Raw genomic sequence first — 16,604 nt, forward strand, 5'->3', positions numbered from 1 at the left:
CTTTTTCATCTATGCTTAAAAAGTGAATAATCTGTCTTCATTGCCCTAAAATGGGTGAAACCACCTTTAAATTTGAGAGGTCATTTCCGACTGGTGTTTGTAGTGTTATCATTGGGCTAGAACTTTTTTTTTTTTTTTAACAACAGGTTGTACAAGCTGGCTCTAGTGGAACAGAACAAGAAAATTTGTAGCTTAAGGGAGAGAAGTAGAATAAGTACAAGAAAGAGGTAACTGACAATGAGGAATTCCACATATTTTGGTTATCAAATTTAGTTAAATTTTATGTAACCAAAATATCCAAGGGGGACAAAAAGATGAGAACAAGATGAATATTACAAGTAAGATGTGAATAAGAAGAAGAGGAATTAAGACAATACGAATTTTCATTTTAAAAATTATCCCATATTAAATAAATGTCAATAAGTGCTTTATCTCCTTTAACTTTTTTATGGCAAAAAGTGTATAAGGAAAGCTCCAAATTTGATAGAGAATGACTTCTTTCCTTCTGTATCGTGGTGTCAAGGCATGCAACTCCTCGTCTCGGCTTCTCAAACGACTTGACTGAGTGGGCGTTATTGGATTTTGCAATAAATAAATAAATCTCTCAGAATGGAAAGACAAGTCATAGCCTGCTATGAAGTTATTTCAACCGTTTTCGTCCTTAAAAGCCATCTATTGGGTTTTATATCTCTTCCATCGCATTTTCGAGCTTTCTGCAACAATGGCCGACATTGATCGTCTCAGCAGCCTACCTGATTCGGCTTTACATCTCATTTTAGGCTTCCTACCTCTCGATCTCGCTGTGAGGACATCCATTCTATCGAAGAGATGGCACTACTTATGGACTTCCATCTTCAGAATCGACCTGGACGAGAATTACTTCACCCAGAATCGAACTCGTCAGGATTTTCTTGAAGCTAACATGGGCTGGTTAGCATCAGGAATTAAGTCTACTGGACAGAAGAGATTCGTGGAGTTTGGCAGGAAATTCCTGGCCTCCTATCCGAACAACGAGATCGAAAGCCTGCGGATTTGCATGAGCGATTGTCTCACTAAATACCGCGACGACGTCAATGAATGGATCAAGTTTGCCGTCGATAAAAAAGTGCGTGACCTTGATCTAAGCTTCTTCGATGGGAGTAAACTTGGAGATGTTGCTGCTTACGAACTGCCACCTTTTATCTATCAAGACAAACACATCCGGTCACTCAAGTTGACAGCAGCCGTATTTCGTCCGAGGTCGTTTAAAGACTTCACTTCCCTCAGAAGCCTTTCTATCTCCTTGATCCAGATAACCCAGGAATTTCTTGACATTTTGTTCGAAAACTGCAAGGCTCTTGATGCTTTTACAATGGAGAAGTGCACTTGTCTCCAGCCCACCAAGTTTTATGCTCAGAATAATGGTCTCAGTAGCCTCTCATTTGAAAACTGTTTCATTCTCGACAATGCGTTATCTATCAGTTTGCCGACTCTCCGGTCGTTCAAATTCTGTGGATCGATGACTATCATGAATTTGGAATGTCTGTCCGCGTTGCTTGATGCTGAGTTTGACTTCACACTGGAGGATGAATTCCAACCAGTGGCCCATCATATGTCTCAAATGTTGATGAACATGAATTCTGCGAGAGCGCTGACACTATGCACCTACACTATACAGGTATATTCAGTTTACTGCTTCTAGTTTTTTTCTCACTGTATGCTTCGTCAGCTAGGGCATCAATGAGGGGTGAAGAAATGAGCCTACTGTTTCCAGTTACCTGTGACAAAGCAATGTTCTGTTGTCAGCTAGTACAAAAATAGGGTTTAGTTTTAGCCTTCAAACTCTCGTTTTTTAGTAGGAATCACACCCTAGGTTTAGTTTTAAGGCTTTTTGATGTGTCGAAGCTGTTACAATCAAGTGCATGTATATATTGAGGTATTTGTTAGTATTTTTAAACACTTCAAGTTGTTAAGAATAGGCTAACTAACTTAGATAATGGTTTCATAGTTGTACATTTCCAAGAAACTCGCCATCTGAAATGTTACTAGTGAATTTTCCTCAGAGACATAGACACCGCACAACAACACCCTTAATGACCTTTTTGGAAGTGATAGGAATCTGCTTGTCTTCAACCTCAAGCGACATGACTAGACTCTCTTGAAGAACAAGCTTAAGAGTGGTTTCTAATGTAGTCTCCTCAAGCAACATGATAAGCAATGGTGAGAGCATTCGGTTATGATTGAAATAGAAACAAAATAGAGTAGATGGGGAGGAGAGAGTGAGATGAACGAAGAGAAGAAGTGAGATGAGCAAAATCCGGAAGTACCAGAGGAAAAAAGTTTTTTTCTTTCTTTCATCAAAAGTTTATTTATTTTTTTTTTTTTACGTTTGGATTGTCCAATTTAAGCCCAACTTGGAATTTCACCCGTATGTACCCCCCCCCCCCCCCCCCCGCCCCCCAAATTTGTTAAAATCTTGCGTCCCTAAAGTATTTTGTCCTTTCTCTAGTGCTTTTCATGCATGTTTGGGTAATTTGAATATATTTTCATTGTTTAAAATAAATTATCTAAGGTATTAGCATACGACTAATACCCCATGTCCATTTATTTGTTTTTAAACCCTTCTTGTAACCTACTTTCAGCCCCTATTAGAACTCTAGAGCTTGAAGTTTTTATTATTTTATATAAGTTTTGGTATCATAGTTTCCCTTAGGGAATTATTTAAGACCCTTCCATACTTTTTTTTTATCTTTATCTTTACTCCCACATGCCCAATCGTTGCTAAGATTACCACAAAACCATGTCCTTAGAACCAATGGCAAAAACTATTCGTGAGTATCAATTCCATGTTGGGTGAACTATAAACCTAGTTTTATAGGTTTTCCAACATGACCCAAGAACATCTTAATATCCTAAAACTATTCTTGTTTCTTCAAGTAAGTCTAACACATTTTTTGAGATAAAACAATTTCATGTTGAGATTGTAGCACCTCAATTCCATGAAAATATTTCAAGAACCCGAGATCATTATTTTGTAAAACCTTGGACTAGTTTTCTCTACCTAGTGAATGGGAGCCTTTGATCACTCCTAGTGAGAATGATATCATCCACATAAATTGCCAAAAGCATAACACCATTGTTAGTATGTCTAACAATCATAAAATGTTCCATTTCATACCTCTTAAAGACAAATCAGCAAACCACTTTATTAAATTTATCAAACCATTCTCGAGGAGATTGTTTAAGGCCATAAAGTGATTTGTTCAAGTCTACACACCTTCTCCCCCTCAACCATATAACTGGGTGGTTGAAACATGTAGAATTGTTTCATGGAGATCACCATTAAGTAAGTTATTTTTTACATCGAGTTGATGAAGAGGCCAATTAGAATTTGAATTAAGAGAAATCAGAAGTCTTACATAATGTTGAATTTGGGACCCTATGCTTAGAACCTCGAGCAAAATAAGAGAGGGAGAAGAGAAGGAAAAGAGAAGAAAAGAAAAGAGGAGAGTAAAGAGAGAACTAAGGTAGAGAAGAGAAAAGTGAAAAAAGAGAAAGAAAGCCTACAGGCTAAGAGAGATAGTCTTCCACGAATTGTGAGAAGAGGAGAGAACTTGATGCTCTACTTCTAGCCAAGGGCCTCTATTTATAGTTTTCAAGAGGAATTTACAATGCCTACAATGCTTGTAGGGCTACAAGGTTTACATGAGAAACGACATAAGTAGACATGTTCACTTGACTAATTACCCTCTTGTGTCAGCATAATATTTACAATCATGCCACCCCTCTTGGACGTGTGGGCCTTCTCCATGATCGTGTTGGCTTGGGCCCATCTTCTAACACTTACCCTCAAGTTGGGGGTGAGAAAACATCATAAATGCCTAGTTTGCCGCATATGGTGGACATGATTTTGTGAGTGATTGACTTTGTAAGGATGTCTACAACTTGTCCTTGTGAGTAGATATGCTAGAGGGATAATATGCCGGCTTAGAATTTTTCTCGTATAAAGTAGCAGTCCACCATAATATGTTTTGTTATTTTATAGAAGACCGTATTTGAGGTGATATGAATTGTCGCTTGATTATCACAATATAGATACATAGAAGCTCCTTTATAGAATCTCAGTTCCGTGAGAAAGAACCTTATCCATAGAAGCTCATTGATTGTGTGTGCCATGGCCCTGTATTCTGTTTTTGCACTGGACCTAGTAACTACATTCTGATTCTTGCTTCTCCATGTAACCAAGTTTCCATCAACCACTGTATAGTACCCTGAAGTAGATTTTGTGTCATCTGGGATCCGACCCAGTCTCCATCCAAGAACCCTTCTATTTTGAAATGATTGTGGTTCTTATATAGAAGCCCTTTCCAAGAGCTCCTTTCAAGTGTCGCAATATTCTTTTGAATGCTTGCAAATGAGTAATTTGTGGTTTGTGCATATATTGACTTACCACACTTATTTCTACAAGATATCCGGCCTTGTTACACTGAGATAAATAAGTTTTCCCATAAGTCCTTGGTATTTCTTAATATCCACATCTTCTCTAGTCCCTGTAGATAATTTTTATTTGAATCCATGGGGGTTTCTACTAGTCTACACCCCATCATGCATGTCTCCTCCAATAGATAAGGGATATACTTCATATGAGATTGTATAGTTCCATGCTTGGACAGTAACACATCAATACCCAAAAAGTATTTAAGTAGTCCAAGATCTTTTGTCTTGAACTCTTCACATATATTTTCTTTGGTTTTCTAAATGCCCTCGAAATCACTGCCGGTTAGGACAATAAACATCAACATATACTACAAGAAGTACTTTCCCTTTAAGAGTGTCTTTAAGAAACATAGAGTGATCTATGACACATCAGTGAAATCCAACCAGTATCAATGCTATCAACCATGCGTGAGGATACATTTTCAGGCCATAGAGAGATGTCTTCAATTGACTTACCGACTCCCCCTCAACCACAAATCTAGGTGGTTTCTGCATATAGATTTCTTCTTTGATATTCCCATTGAGGAAAACATTCTTCACATCAAGCTGATAAGCCAGCTAGGAAGAATTTGCAGCAAGGGATAATAGGATATGTACCAAATTCAATTTGGCCATCAAAGAAAAGTTTCTTCATAATCGATCCCATATCATTGAGTATAACCTTTGGCAACAAGGTGTTCCTTCAAGTGAGCAACGGACCCATCCAGATTATGTTTAAACTTATATATATCCACTTATAACTGACGGATTTCTTGGCTGAATGAAGAGGAACTAGAGCCCATGTCTGATTTTCATATAGTGCATGCATTTCTTCTTCCATTGCCGCCTTCCACCCTGGATGTCTTAGAACCTCTAGATATGAGTGTGGGACAGAGATAGAGGAGATAGATGCAATAAATTGAAAAAATGAAGAAGATAAACAATGGTGAGACACAAAGTTAGATATAGGGTGAGAATTAGAGGGCCTACTGCAAGTTCTAGGTTCTTTCCTTAAGCGATAGGCCGAGTATTGTTAGGAATTAGACTCCCTAATTCAAAACTAACGAGAGCAATAATAATCGCAAAATAAGAAAAAAACAAGCACAAAGAACACAAAATTTCTAAAGGTTCGCGTCAAAGTGAGATTATGTCTTATCTTCTGCCACTATAGTAATCCACTCTTAAGATGAAATAGTTTACAAGAGAAATTGTACACACTCGTGTTTTTCTCTAACCTCTCTTAGCCGCAACTGATGATCCTCTTCAATGATAAACCCTGATAGTGGCGCCCCCAAATCTAAATAAAAAACTAGGGCAACTGCAATACAAGAGTAAAATCTCCAAACCAGCCTTAATGAAACAACAATCAATATATTGTGGACCTTTCCAAGACACAGCGATCCGCTTAAGGCGTAAGGTATTAATTGAGCTCCAAAACTTAATAAGTATCATATTGAGGTCCAAATGTAATAGGAGGAGATGGACTTGCCTCGATGGGATCCATAAACTCCGTAAGTGTGGTGTCGGCCAATGCATCATGGGGTTGAATAGTTTTTGTAGCACGGGGCACAAACGGTCAAGGAGAAGATGGTACATAGGACAAACTTTGAGGGGTATTTTTTAGAGTAGTATGAAGAGTTTCAAAAATATCACATCCCTAGATACACCTAACCTTTGGAGAGTAGGATTGTAGCAAACATAACCCTTCTGCGTGTGAGAGTATCCTAAGAAGATACACTTGCCAAATTTTGGATCAAGTTTACTTCGTTGTGGTGAGGTAACACAAGAAAACATGTACACCGAAGACTTTTAATGGAAGCGAAAAAGGATCATCATGTGAAAACAACAATGAATATGGGGATTTATGACAAAAAATGGATGAGGGTAACTTATTTATAAGAAAGCACACAGTAAGTATGGCATATGGCCAGTAGAAGTATGGTACTTTTATGGTATATAATATGCCACAAGCTACCTCTAGTAGACGGTGGTTCTTCCGTTCTACTCACCATTTTGTTGAGGGGTGTAGATACAAAATGTCTGATGGATAATGTCATTTTCTTGACAAAAGGAGTCAAGGTCACTAACGAGATATTCTTTGGCATTATTGGAACAAAGTGGTTTTATTTTTTTACCAAATTGAGTGACCAACATAGCATGAAAGAACTTAAAGATTGATGAAATTTCAGATTTCTCTTTAAAAAGAAATGTCCATGTGGTACAAGTAAAATCATCTACAAAGGTAATTAATTACTTAACTTGGGTAATATTTTAGATGCTCAAAGGTCCCCATACATCTATGTGAATCAAAGAAAAGGGTGCAATACCTTTAAGTTCAGACTAAGGAGAGTATGTGGTCTTCTGGTGTTTGCTCAGTTGACACACTTCAAAACTTAAATTGGACATATTTTCTAATATAAGAAAGAAAAGATGAAGAGATTGTGTGGATGGATGTCTCAATCGATTGTGATAGAGACTCACCTCGGTGTGTTTGGTTGAGACAAAATTTATTTGAGGCACGTCCAAGTAGTAGATCCCCCCCTTGTTCACGGTCTCCTCCAATCAGTTGCTTCATTGTAAGACCCTGAAACATACATGAAATGGGTGAAAAGGTGATGCAGCAATTGAAATGTTTAGTAAGCTGATTAACAGATAAAAGATCCAAGGGAAAGGTAGGAACAAAAATGATATTTGTGAGCAAAAGTGATGGCATAACAGAGGTGGATCTTTTGCCGAGAACTTTAGTTTGAGATCCATCAGCTATGATAACAAATTTGTTGAAAAGACAAGGACCGACAGAGTGGAGTAGACCTTTGTTACCTGTGAGATGCTCAGAGGCCCCTGAGTCAATTATTCAGGATGAAGAGGAGGTAGTGGCAGAGAGCATACCTGAAGTGGTGGTGGCATCAACAGTGGAGGAGGAAATTGAGGAGAAACCATCAATTTTTTCATTTTTTTAATAAGTCATACTCATCATCGGTAAGGATCTTTTTGTCTGTCGGTTGGGAAGACTTGTCATCCTTTGTATCTCTAGCAGAGGCTTGATTAGTCATGGCCCATTCTGGCTTGCCATTGATTTTTCTAGCACTAATCGATGGTGTGGCCATATCTCCCATAGCTGGTAGAATAAGTTCTTTCTACAACAATTTAAGGAACTTAGCAAAAACTAATACGACAAAGCTGAATTCTTGGATCTCATGAGTGAAAAAAAATCAAGCCACCTTGGAAGAGTTGAAGACAAGCTTCAATGGACAAGAAGAAGAAGTTGCAAAATACTAAGAGATAAGCACAAAGAGAGAAGCAAGCAAGAACTCAATTTTATTGAATTAATGAATTTGAAGAGTTTACAAGGGTTTATATAGGTTTTTCAAAAACCTAAAAAAGCTAAGAAACAATTATACATATTGGTAGCCATGGTGTTATCTTGGTGGCTTTACATTTTGGTACAAATCAATGGGTTGTTCCTTCACTTCTTCCATGTTTTTTGGATCTTGATCCTCTCCTCATGAGTTATTGATTTGGCCTTGATTCTCTCCCTTTGATTGAGTGTTTTGAGAGGATAATTTTCCTTGATTGATTTGGATTAGTGAGCATGATTTGTAGGAGAATCTTGAATAGCTTAGAAAGTTTATAGTGGGGCCCTCATTTGAGTATTTTTAGGAGAAATCTTTCTAGAAGATGCTTGAGTTGGCTCTAGATCCATGCATGGGAGATGTGGACGTCAGCTTTGCATGGGAGAGGTTGACATGTCATCCGTTGTAAGAGTGAGGTGGTCTTCTCATCTTGTATATTGGTGTGATTTTTATGTTGATGTTCCCTTGTGTAGCTTTAGGTGTTGTAACATTCTTCTTCAAGCTGAATTGGGAAGTTGACTGAACATTTAGCTTGGTTTTGAGAAGATGAATCTGGTTGGAAGAGAGAGGTTTATAAAAAAGTCTACAAGCCGATTGATACTAGAAATTTTTCAAATTTGAAGGCAGCCCATCTTATTCACAAACAAAATGATACTTTATGCCAATATATTTACTACGAATGCGAAAAAACAGTGTTATGAGACAAATGTAGCACTTAAATTATCACATAAAAGCAATGAAGGTTTGGTTGAGTAGATATGTAAATCCTTAGGAAGGAACTAGATCCACGTGATTTCTGCCCAAGTAGAAGTCATTGCTCTATATTTGACTTTAGTAGTTTATCGGGAGATGGGGGGTTGTTTTTGGGGCAACAAAGATATGGGGTTAGGTCCTAGAAAAATAGGATATCCAGTGGTTGATCTCCTGGTCAGTAGGCAACCACCCCAATCTGCATTGAAAAAAAAACATGGATGTCTAGAGGTGAGGGTTGGAAGAAGACTAAGCCTTAGTCAAGGGTTCATTTAAGATATCGAAGAATTATTTTTGTTGAATTTATGGAAAAGTGAAATACTTTATTGACTTTTGTAATCAGAGTACATGAACTTCTATTTATAATAGAGGAAGGTAGTAGAGTCCAATTACAATTAAACTACCTTTCGTCCCAATTACACCCAAAATCTAACACTTAAAGATAAGTCCTGGCATAATTATATAACCCAATATAAATAGAAGACTAACATGACTAAAACACCTTTAAACTGAAACTCTTCTATGAGACCTCCTTCCATAATAATTGTGGCTCTGTAAGATTTCTTCTTGTGTAAGACTCATAATGCCACCTCACGTGATCATGGTGGGTCCCATATCTTATGGGCTTGGGCCCATCTTTCAACACGCTTGGATATGTGGGTCTTCCTTGGTCTTATGGGTTTGGGCCCATTTTCTAACACACTTGGATATATGGGCCTTTCTTAGTCGTGTGGGCTTGGGCCCATCTTCCAACAATATTTACTAACGTGAAGTGAAAATCAGTTGGGGAGTGCTTTATTGAACTATGAGATTTATGGATAGGATACTCTAGGTCTTGTAAGAGTTAAATATTGTAGTGCTATCTATAAGACTTTGATAGTGAGGGGGGTTAGAGTAAGGTGGACTCTGAAAATCATTTTTTGTGTTTGTTGCAATAGTTGTTACAAGTGTGCATGATTCCTTACCTGCTCTATGTAAGATGTCTTTCATGTATTGAGTTTGATGAAGAAACATATTTTTGTTGCTCGAAGAACTTGAGTACCTAAGAAAACATCTAGAGGCCTTGAATTTTGATTGAAAAACTGCAAAACCAAGCATATTAAGCTCTATGAGCCTTAAAATGATGGTAACAAATTTTATGCATGAAAAGGTGAGCCAAATGCTCATGATACTTTGATGTGACCCTAGAGGACCTTCTTAAAGGGTTGCCATCCATGTGAAACATATAACAAGCCATTGAACTTGTGTATTGATCATCCTTACCCAATATTCCACTTCCAACGAATCATGCTAAGTTAAAGAATGGTAGATGGATTATTACACAAAGGCTTTAACTAGGGAAAGTCTTTGTCCTTGTGTAGTAGCTGCTCTTCTTACTCCCAAGAAAGATGGAAGTCGATACATATGTGTTGATAGGCAGGCCATTAAAGAATTATTGTCAACAATAGATTCTCATTTCCCAAACTTGATAAAATGATTAACATGATAACAAGATTTAAATTATTTTTGAAGATTGATTTAAAGGAAAATGGGTATCATTATTATTTTTATTACTGATTAACTTATAAATAGGTGAGTGAGATTTGTGAACCTCAAACTCTTGTACCTATTAGGTTTTGTGACATGGTACTATAGTAGGTTATCATCTACGGTCTATGAGGTGACCCAGTTACATAGGAGTTGTCATTCATTCCTTTTTTGAATTGTGATATCTTGAGTTTTTGCTTCTCTCTCTCCATTTCTTGATTTTCCCTTGTTTTTCTTTCAATTGTTAGTTTTTTCCTCCCTTCATATATAATACTCCAAAAGATTTCTTGGTTCTAATTTTCTCAACCTAAATTACAATGAGAAGCAACTTCCAATTTGAGAAATTTTTCTTCCCTCTCTTCCAATCGACATCTTCTAAATGTGTTTCCATATTCAACATGACTTGAAAGATTATCACCATTTTTTAACTCAGCTGTCATCATGATGTATAGGTGCCACATCATCTTCATTTTCATTGTTTTACTTGTCAGTCGTTGTTGCACCAAAGGGTAGAGAGAAAACCAATCATCTTATGGAAGATGTTTTCTATGTTGTTGATTCACTTTTTGTAAGACCAATTACCAATCTCTCTAGCTAAAATGAGAAGTGATTTTTTTCTCAAAAGATGCCAAAAGTGACTGTTGTTGGATGGAATTCTATCATTGCATGATATTTGTCATGGCTCTTTTATTACATATAACAATCGTTCAATCAAATCCTAGGCCTTTGCCATCCCTTGTTCTTCTGCCATGGACTACATTCCAAGAGGTGAGACACAACTTAAGTCCAATTCAGTCTTATAATGAAACTACTCATGCTTATAACCCTATAAGAACTCTCTTCAATGTTTGTTGTCCTCTGTTTTCATTTCTATTGCAACAACGAACACTATATCGTCTACCTTAGAGCTTGGACTTCATTCTCAAATCTCCCATCAAGGATGTTGCATTATTGATGCTAAAATATTTGTCATTCCTATTGATGAAAAAGAAGTGGATGGAATTTGATGTGTTGAAGGAAGTTGATGCTTTGAGAAGGGGCATGAGATTGAAAGTGGAAACAAAAGTCATTGAAAGAAGAAAAAATCCCCTTCAACCTCAAGCAATCTAAAAATTTGGTCTCCTCTATGGTGTTGTTATATGATTTAATAGTCTTTTGCAACTTTAAACATTCTCAATCTCAAGAGCAACTTGGTTAGCAAGTCGTGGGCCATATATATCAAAGGAAGTAAAGATCACAAACTCTATTGAGTGGAGTTTTGTGCGTGTGCGACTTCTATGGATTGATTTAAGAGTTATGCCAACTTATGCAATGACATCCATGAATCATTGGAAGCCTGCGTATGGAAAGACAACAATGTCCTTGATATTAGTCCCCACTTGGCATCTAAGAAGACAATTGGTGAGATGAAAACTGTTCCTCTCATAGTCCAACAATCACAATGATAGTTATGAAGTTTGACAAAAATCTAATGATGGTGCCCTTAGGTTGTCGAAATAGTATCTTCTCCAATGAAAACAGTTTGTTGTGGATTTTCTAGGCCCTCTATGACTACCATCTAGCATAGCTCTTCTCATTGTGTTATTTTCGGATAATTTTTTGGTCAAATTTCATGGTAGATTTTGTGGTCCTATTCTAATTAAACTTGTGGTTAACTTTCCACCTTGTTTGATGGTCATGGAGATCTCACATTGCTATGCATTTTGAATTAATCATGTTGAAAGCACATTTGTCAATAGAAATCCTTCCTTAAAGTTTGTAATATTTGAATATTCTCTTCTATCTATTCCATATGAAACTATAAAGAGGATTCCCTAAAAATATGGCCAGAGTGGATTCATCTTTGTTGATGTCCTTCTTCATGCCCCTAAAAATAGGTGCTTTCCTATTGTTGCCCAAAAAAGTGCACGATTTCTTACTATTGTTCTTGAGTGGATTTTTTATTGACATCCTTGAGTGACTTGATTTTACTTTTGTTGGGTGGTTTTGACTCCATTTGAGCTCTAATTGATCCTATTTGGGTTTCATCTTCTTCAAAGACTATGTAGTTGATTTTTTTCCCGGTGGTTGTAATGTTTCCCACACAATCTAATTCATGTTTTAATATTCAGTGACACTAACCACTCTTTTCTATTTTAAATCATATATCGTGTTTTTGATGATTCCAAACTTTTGCTAACTATATTTCCCATATATTTTTACCCTTTTCTTGTGTTTACCTTTTAGTTAAGATTGTCAGAGTCATTCTCTTTACTATTTTTTTTTCTTTTCTCTATCATCTTTTGTTTGGTTGGAGGTGTTGAGATGGTGTGCTATGAAAGGAGAAATGAACTAAAATAGGGGATCCAACATAGGGTCTTTTTGGAAGACCCAAATGGGTAACCTCCAACTCCCTTTACTACTCTACCCTCTAGTTGGTGTCCTCTTTATATCCTTCTTGTCATGGTTAGGAGAGGGATGTCACTACATAGGCAACTATTTGTTGGTCGGACATGGGTAGAGTGAGATTATGTGAAGGTTGATGTCTGGTTGTGATAACAAAAGGAGGTTGATGTAGCTACTTTTCTTTGCTGGCTATATGAGTTTCTACATATTTGTGCAAGCTTGTTGGGAGTTTCTATTTCTAATACTTTCGAGCTGGTTCCATCCCCACACCCCCAATGAGTGGACAGTCTTTATAGCTCCTACATATGGGTAGTTAGGAAGTGTTTATTTAACTAACTGCATTGTATCATTCTAAATAGTTTTTATTCCATTACTTACCTTCACGAGTTTCTTCTTTTTCTATTGCTTCTCTTGCATCCAAAGGTTCTACCTCCTATCTACCAACCATTTCACCTCATGAAGCGGCCCCTCAATCTCAGATACTTGACTTTGAAGACCGCCTTGCACCGTAATGAGCTTCCGGGCATTGCGTATCTTGTGAGGAGTTATCCCAGGCTGAACACGATTACTCTTGTAATGCAGCCAACCCATGCTCTGACGGTGAGTTACTTCTTACTGATCTCAAGTCCAGATTTTGTGAAAGAGTTAAAGACAGTAATGTTTCTCTTCTTGATTGCTTGAACAGGGCTACCAATATCCTTACGCGCCTGTCGCAGATGGGAAAAACTTTTGGGGATTACAGGAACTACCTTTTATGTGTTTCCAGGTATACTTGCGTGTTGTCAAGGTAGAAAACTTCAGAGGCAGCAAGAATGAAATTGAATTGCTGAGGTATTTTCTGAAAGAAGCAAGGTCACTTCATAAAGTCATACTTCGGACAGCAAAGAATGTGCAACCCAGCGTTGGAACATCTGACGTATATGCAGCTGCCGCCCAAGAAGTTCAGAGCTTCGAGAAGAAGTCTAATATGGTAGAAGTCGTGATAGAGTAGTATTTTTCGGATAAATATCTGAACTGCAGGAATTTATTCGAAGGCCTCTAGTTTCAGGAGTAACTTTTGGATGATATTTTTAGTTCTGAGACATGGATAAATTTCAAATTAACTTGATAGATGACTGATTTATTTCTGATTTATAGAGCTCTTCGTATGTAGAGAATACATGCTTCTAACTCTCAATTTTCTGGAAATTTATTCTAAACTGGTTTTTCTGTCGGACAATATAGACAGAACATTTTTGGTTTTCTATCTGTATGAGTTCTTAATTATCATCATTATCAATGGTAATTACACTAGTTCACCCCTTTCCGCCCTCCAACTGCCCGCCACCCCCACCACCACCACCACCACCACCACCACCACTACCACACCTCAAAAAGGTTACCCTTTTATTGACCTTCCCCTCAAAATGCACAACCTGTCCTCACTTCACAGATTACAACAGATCACTGCTGCTATGGTTGCTTAGGTAGAAGCATTAGCCAATAATCAAACTTGGGTTATAGGTCCTTATTCTCCCACAATGAATGTTATTGTTCTAAATGAATATTCCAAACCGAATGCCACTTAAGGTTTTAAAGTTTCTATCATAGATATTGACCAATCATATGCACATATTGTTAACCATTTGTTGGAAGTAACCTAAAGTAAATTCTAGTTGTAATGTCTTACTAAAGGTAGATTTATTTTACACTTTATTTCCATCCTCTTTATCTGTTGATTTTGAGGACTCCATGGATTTAGATCATGTCGAAAAAGAGAAAGACACCATTGGGAGAAAACCAGAGGAAGAAGAGGTTATGGACTTGATGATCATAACCCTTCCCTTGAAGCTCAATTTATAGATTAATTAAACTATATTATTATAATAATACCTTTAAACTTAGGGTTTAGGGTTTTAACCCTAGAACTTCAACCTAATTACATCAATGCCATCTCTATGAGATGACTCTTTATTTACCATCCTGTCATCATTGTATGGGCTTGTGGGCAATCCCCTTGATCTATGGGCCTTGAGCCCGTCTTCTACATCTCTTGGATGCATGGGTCTTCCTTGGTCTTGTGGGTTTGAGTCATCTTCTAACACACTTGGACTTGTGGGTCTTCCTTGGTTGTGTGGGCTTGGGCCCATCTTCCAACTCTCCCCCTCAAGCTGGGGGTGAGATAACATCATGAACTCCTAGCTTGCTACAAATGATGTATAAAATATTTTCTATAAAATGGCAGTCCTCCACATCTTCCAACACTCCCCCTCATGCTAGTGCTCTCTTCCATGATGCCCAGCTGGCCAATTCGGGGGGGGGGGGGGGGGTGTGTGTGTCTAACTTAGATGTATTAATAAGTTCATCCATCACGGTGTCCCAATGAGATCACCGACTCTCACTAGTAGATATTTTTGACAGGGTATCAAGTTCCTCTATCACGATGTCCCAACCATTGATATTTTTAAATTCCTCCATCATGGTGTCCCAACCGTTGATATTTTTAATGGGGTATTAAGTTCCTCCGTCATGGTGTCCCAACCGTTGATATTTTTCATGGGGTATTAAGTTCCTCCGTCATGGTGTCCCAACCATGGATATTTTTTTATGGGGCATTAAGTTCCTCCATCATGATGTCCCAATTGTTGATATTTTTTATGGGGTATAATAAATGATGGTATGAGAAAGGATACTGAAGCCACCTCTCCTTCAATAATAATGTCTCATTCAAAGAGATATAATAGCTACAACTGAATATAACACGACCATATTCCAACACATATAATAAACTTTGTAAAAGGACCCATGAAATAATCCAATGCAAGTATATGTACCAAATCATATGCTGACCAAGGAATAAGTTGTCAATATTTCAAAATAATACTCCAACCAGAGAAAAAATACCGAGTCACGTCGAATCAAATAGGAGACCAATAGATTCGAGTTGTGGAATAAATATGTATACCTTTTGTCCTGGACATGTATACCGAGGAAAAGAATAAGTGAGCCATGTCTGAGTTGACTTACTGAGGTGACCTAGATATGGTTGACTCGGTTTGAGTTGGTCAGAGTTAACTCGGCAGAACATAAGCGAGCAACACTTGGGTTTCTGTGTTAACTCGGCCCGGTCTGGGTCTCGGTCAGAACACGCTCGTCCTGACATTGATTAAAAGAGGTTTCCTAACTTAGGAAACTGGATGTTGATTTTCAGGACTTTATGAATTTAGCTCATGAAGAAAAAAGGGAGAGAGACTCATTGGGAGAAAACCAGGGGAAGAAGAGGTTATAGACTTGATTTGGTATCAGCGCATTGATTTTCAGGATTCTGATTATGCTTTTTCAGGTTTCATTCTTCTCCATGTACGGTTAGAAAAAAAATTTATCTTGTTTTAATTCTTAGTCTCATGCATTTTTTTTTTTTTTTTGCTTTCTTATTTTGATTAAATCGTATTATAGAGTCTTGAGTTCAGTATCCTTATTTTCATGTTTCATGTTACATCGTAGTCCTCCATATCTTCCAAGACTTGTAATAAGGCAATATGGCCTTCTTCTTCCTCTAGGTGCCGAAGAGAGCATGATAGAACCAGAGATGGCAGACAATTTTTTGTCTAAGCTAGCAAAGGAAAGGTCATCATCTTCATCCCCCCAAAATGGCAACCCAATTGGCATTATTGTCATGAGATAGCAACTAAGATGATAGATAATTCAGTGAGCAGAGACTTTATCTTCCAGAAACAGAAACCTCTCGGTAATAAACCAATTCAGATCTCAACAACAGTGGCTAGTAGAGAGTTTCTGAGAACTTTCTGAATGAAAAATCAACCCAATAGAGTTTCTGAAATAAATTTTCTAACGGCTTTCCAGAGATATATTGGATTGATGAAAATGATGCAAATACCAGCAGAGATATCTTCGGAAGGTAGCAGAGATACGAGGCAATTTATTGGACGAGATTGAAGGCTACTGGAAATACGATCTTCCTTCCAGAAATAAATCAACTCCAGAAGATTAGTTTATGAAGATAGATGGCAGCACCCGGGATGGAAACAGCAATGAACTAGTAACTTATATAATCTCTTGGCAATTCAATAGTAATGCCATGATGACAGCAACCCAGACGTGGGATAATTTCACACTTTTTGAGTGACGATTAAG

At 37.5% G+C, this 16,604-nt stretch overlaps 1 protein-coding gene across 1 annotated transcript; it reads left to right on the forward strand.

Annotated features, from left to right (window-relative positions):
• Positions 1 to 721: 721 nt before the first annotated feature.
• LOC137943508 (putative F-box/LRR-repeat protein At5g54820) lies at positions 722 to 13,461 on the forward strand. Its single transcript, XM_068789004.1, has 3 exons — positions 722 to 1,657; positions 12,894 to 13,070; positions 13,156 to 13,461. Exons 1-3 carry the CDS (start codon positions 722 to 724, stop codon positions 13,459 to 13,461), a joined length of 1,419 nt encoding a protein of 472 aa, XP_068645105.1.
• The last annotated feature ends 3,143 nt before the right edge of the window (positions 13,462 to 16,604 follow it).

Source organism: Aristolochia californica, unplaced genomic scaffold (genome assembly GCF_029961685.1).
Source record: "Aristolochia californica isolate CCGP_79_NKW_82.1479 unplaced genomic scaffold, dmAriCali1.0.hap1 SCAF_11, whole genome shotgun sequence".
In the NCBI taxonomy this organism is placed as follows: domain Eukaryota; kingdom Viridiplantae; phylum Streptophyta; class Magnoliopsida; order Piperales; family Aristolochiaceae; genus Aristolochia; species Aristolochia californica.

What these genes read in the sequence shown, in the direction of transcription:
- LOC137943508 (XM_068789004.1), top strand. Translation starts at nt 722, where the DNA reads ATGGCCGACATTGATCGTCTCAGCAGCCTACCTGATTCGGCTTTACAT. An exon ending in TATGCACCTACACTATACAG is followed by an intron (nt 1,658 to 12,893) that starts GTATATTCAGTT and finishes TTGCATCCAAAG; the next exon opens with GTTCTACCTCCTATCTACCA. An exon ending in AGCCAACCCATGCTCTGACG is followed by an intron (nt 13,071 to 13,155) that starts GTGAGTTACTTC and finishes TTGCTTGAACAG; the next exon opens with GGCTACCAATATCCTTACGC.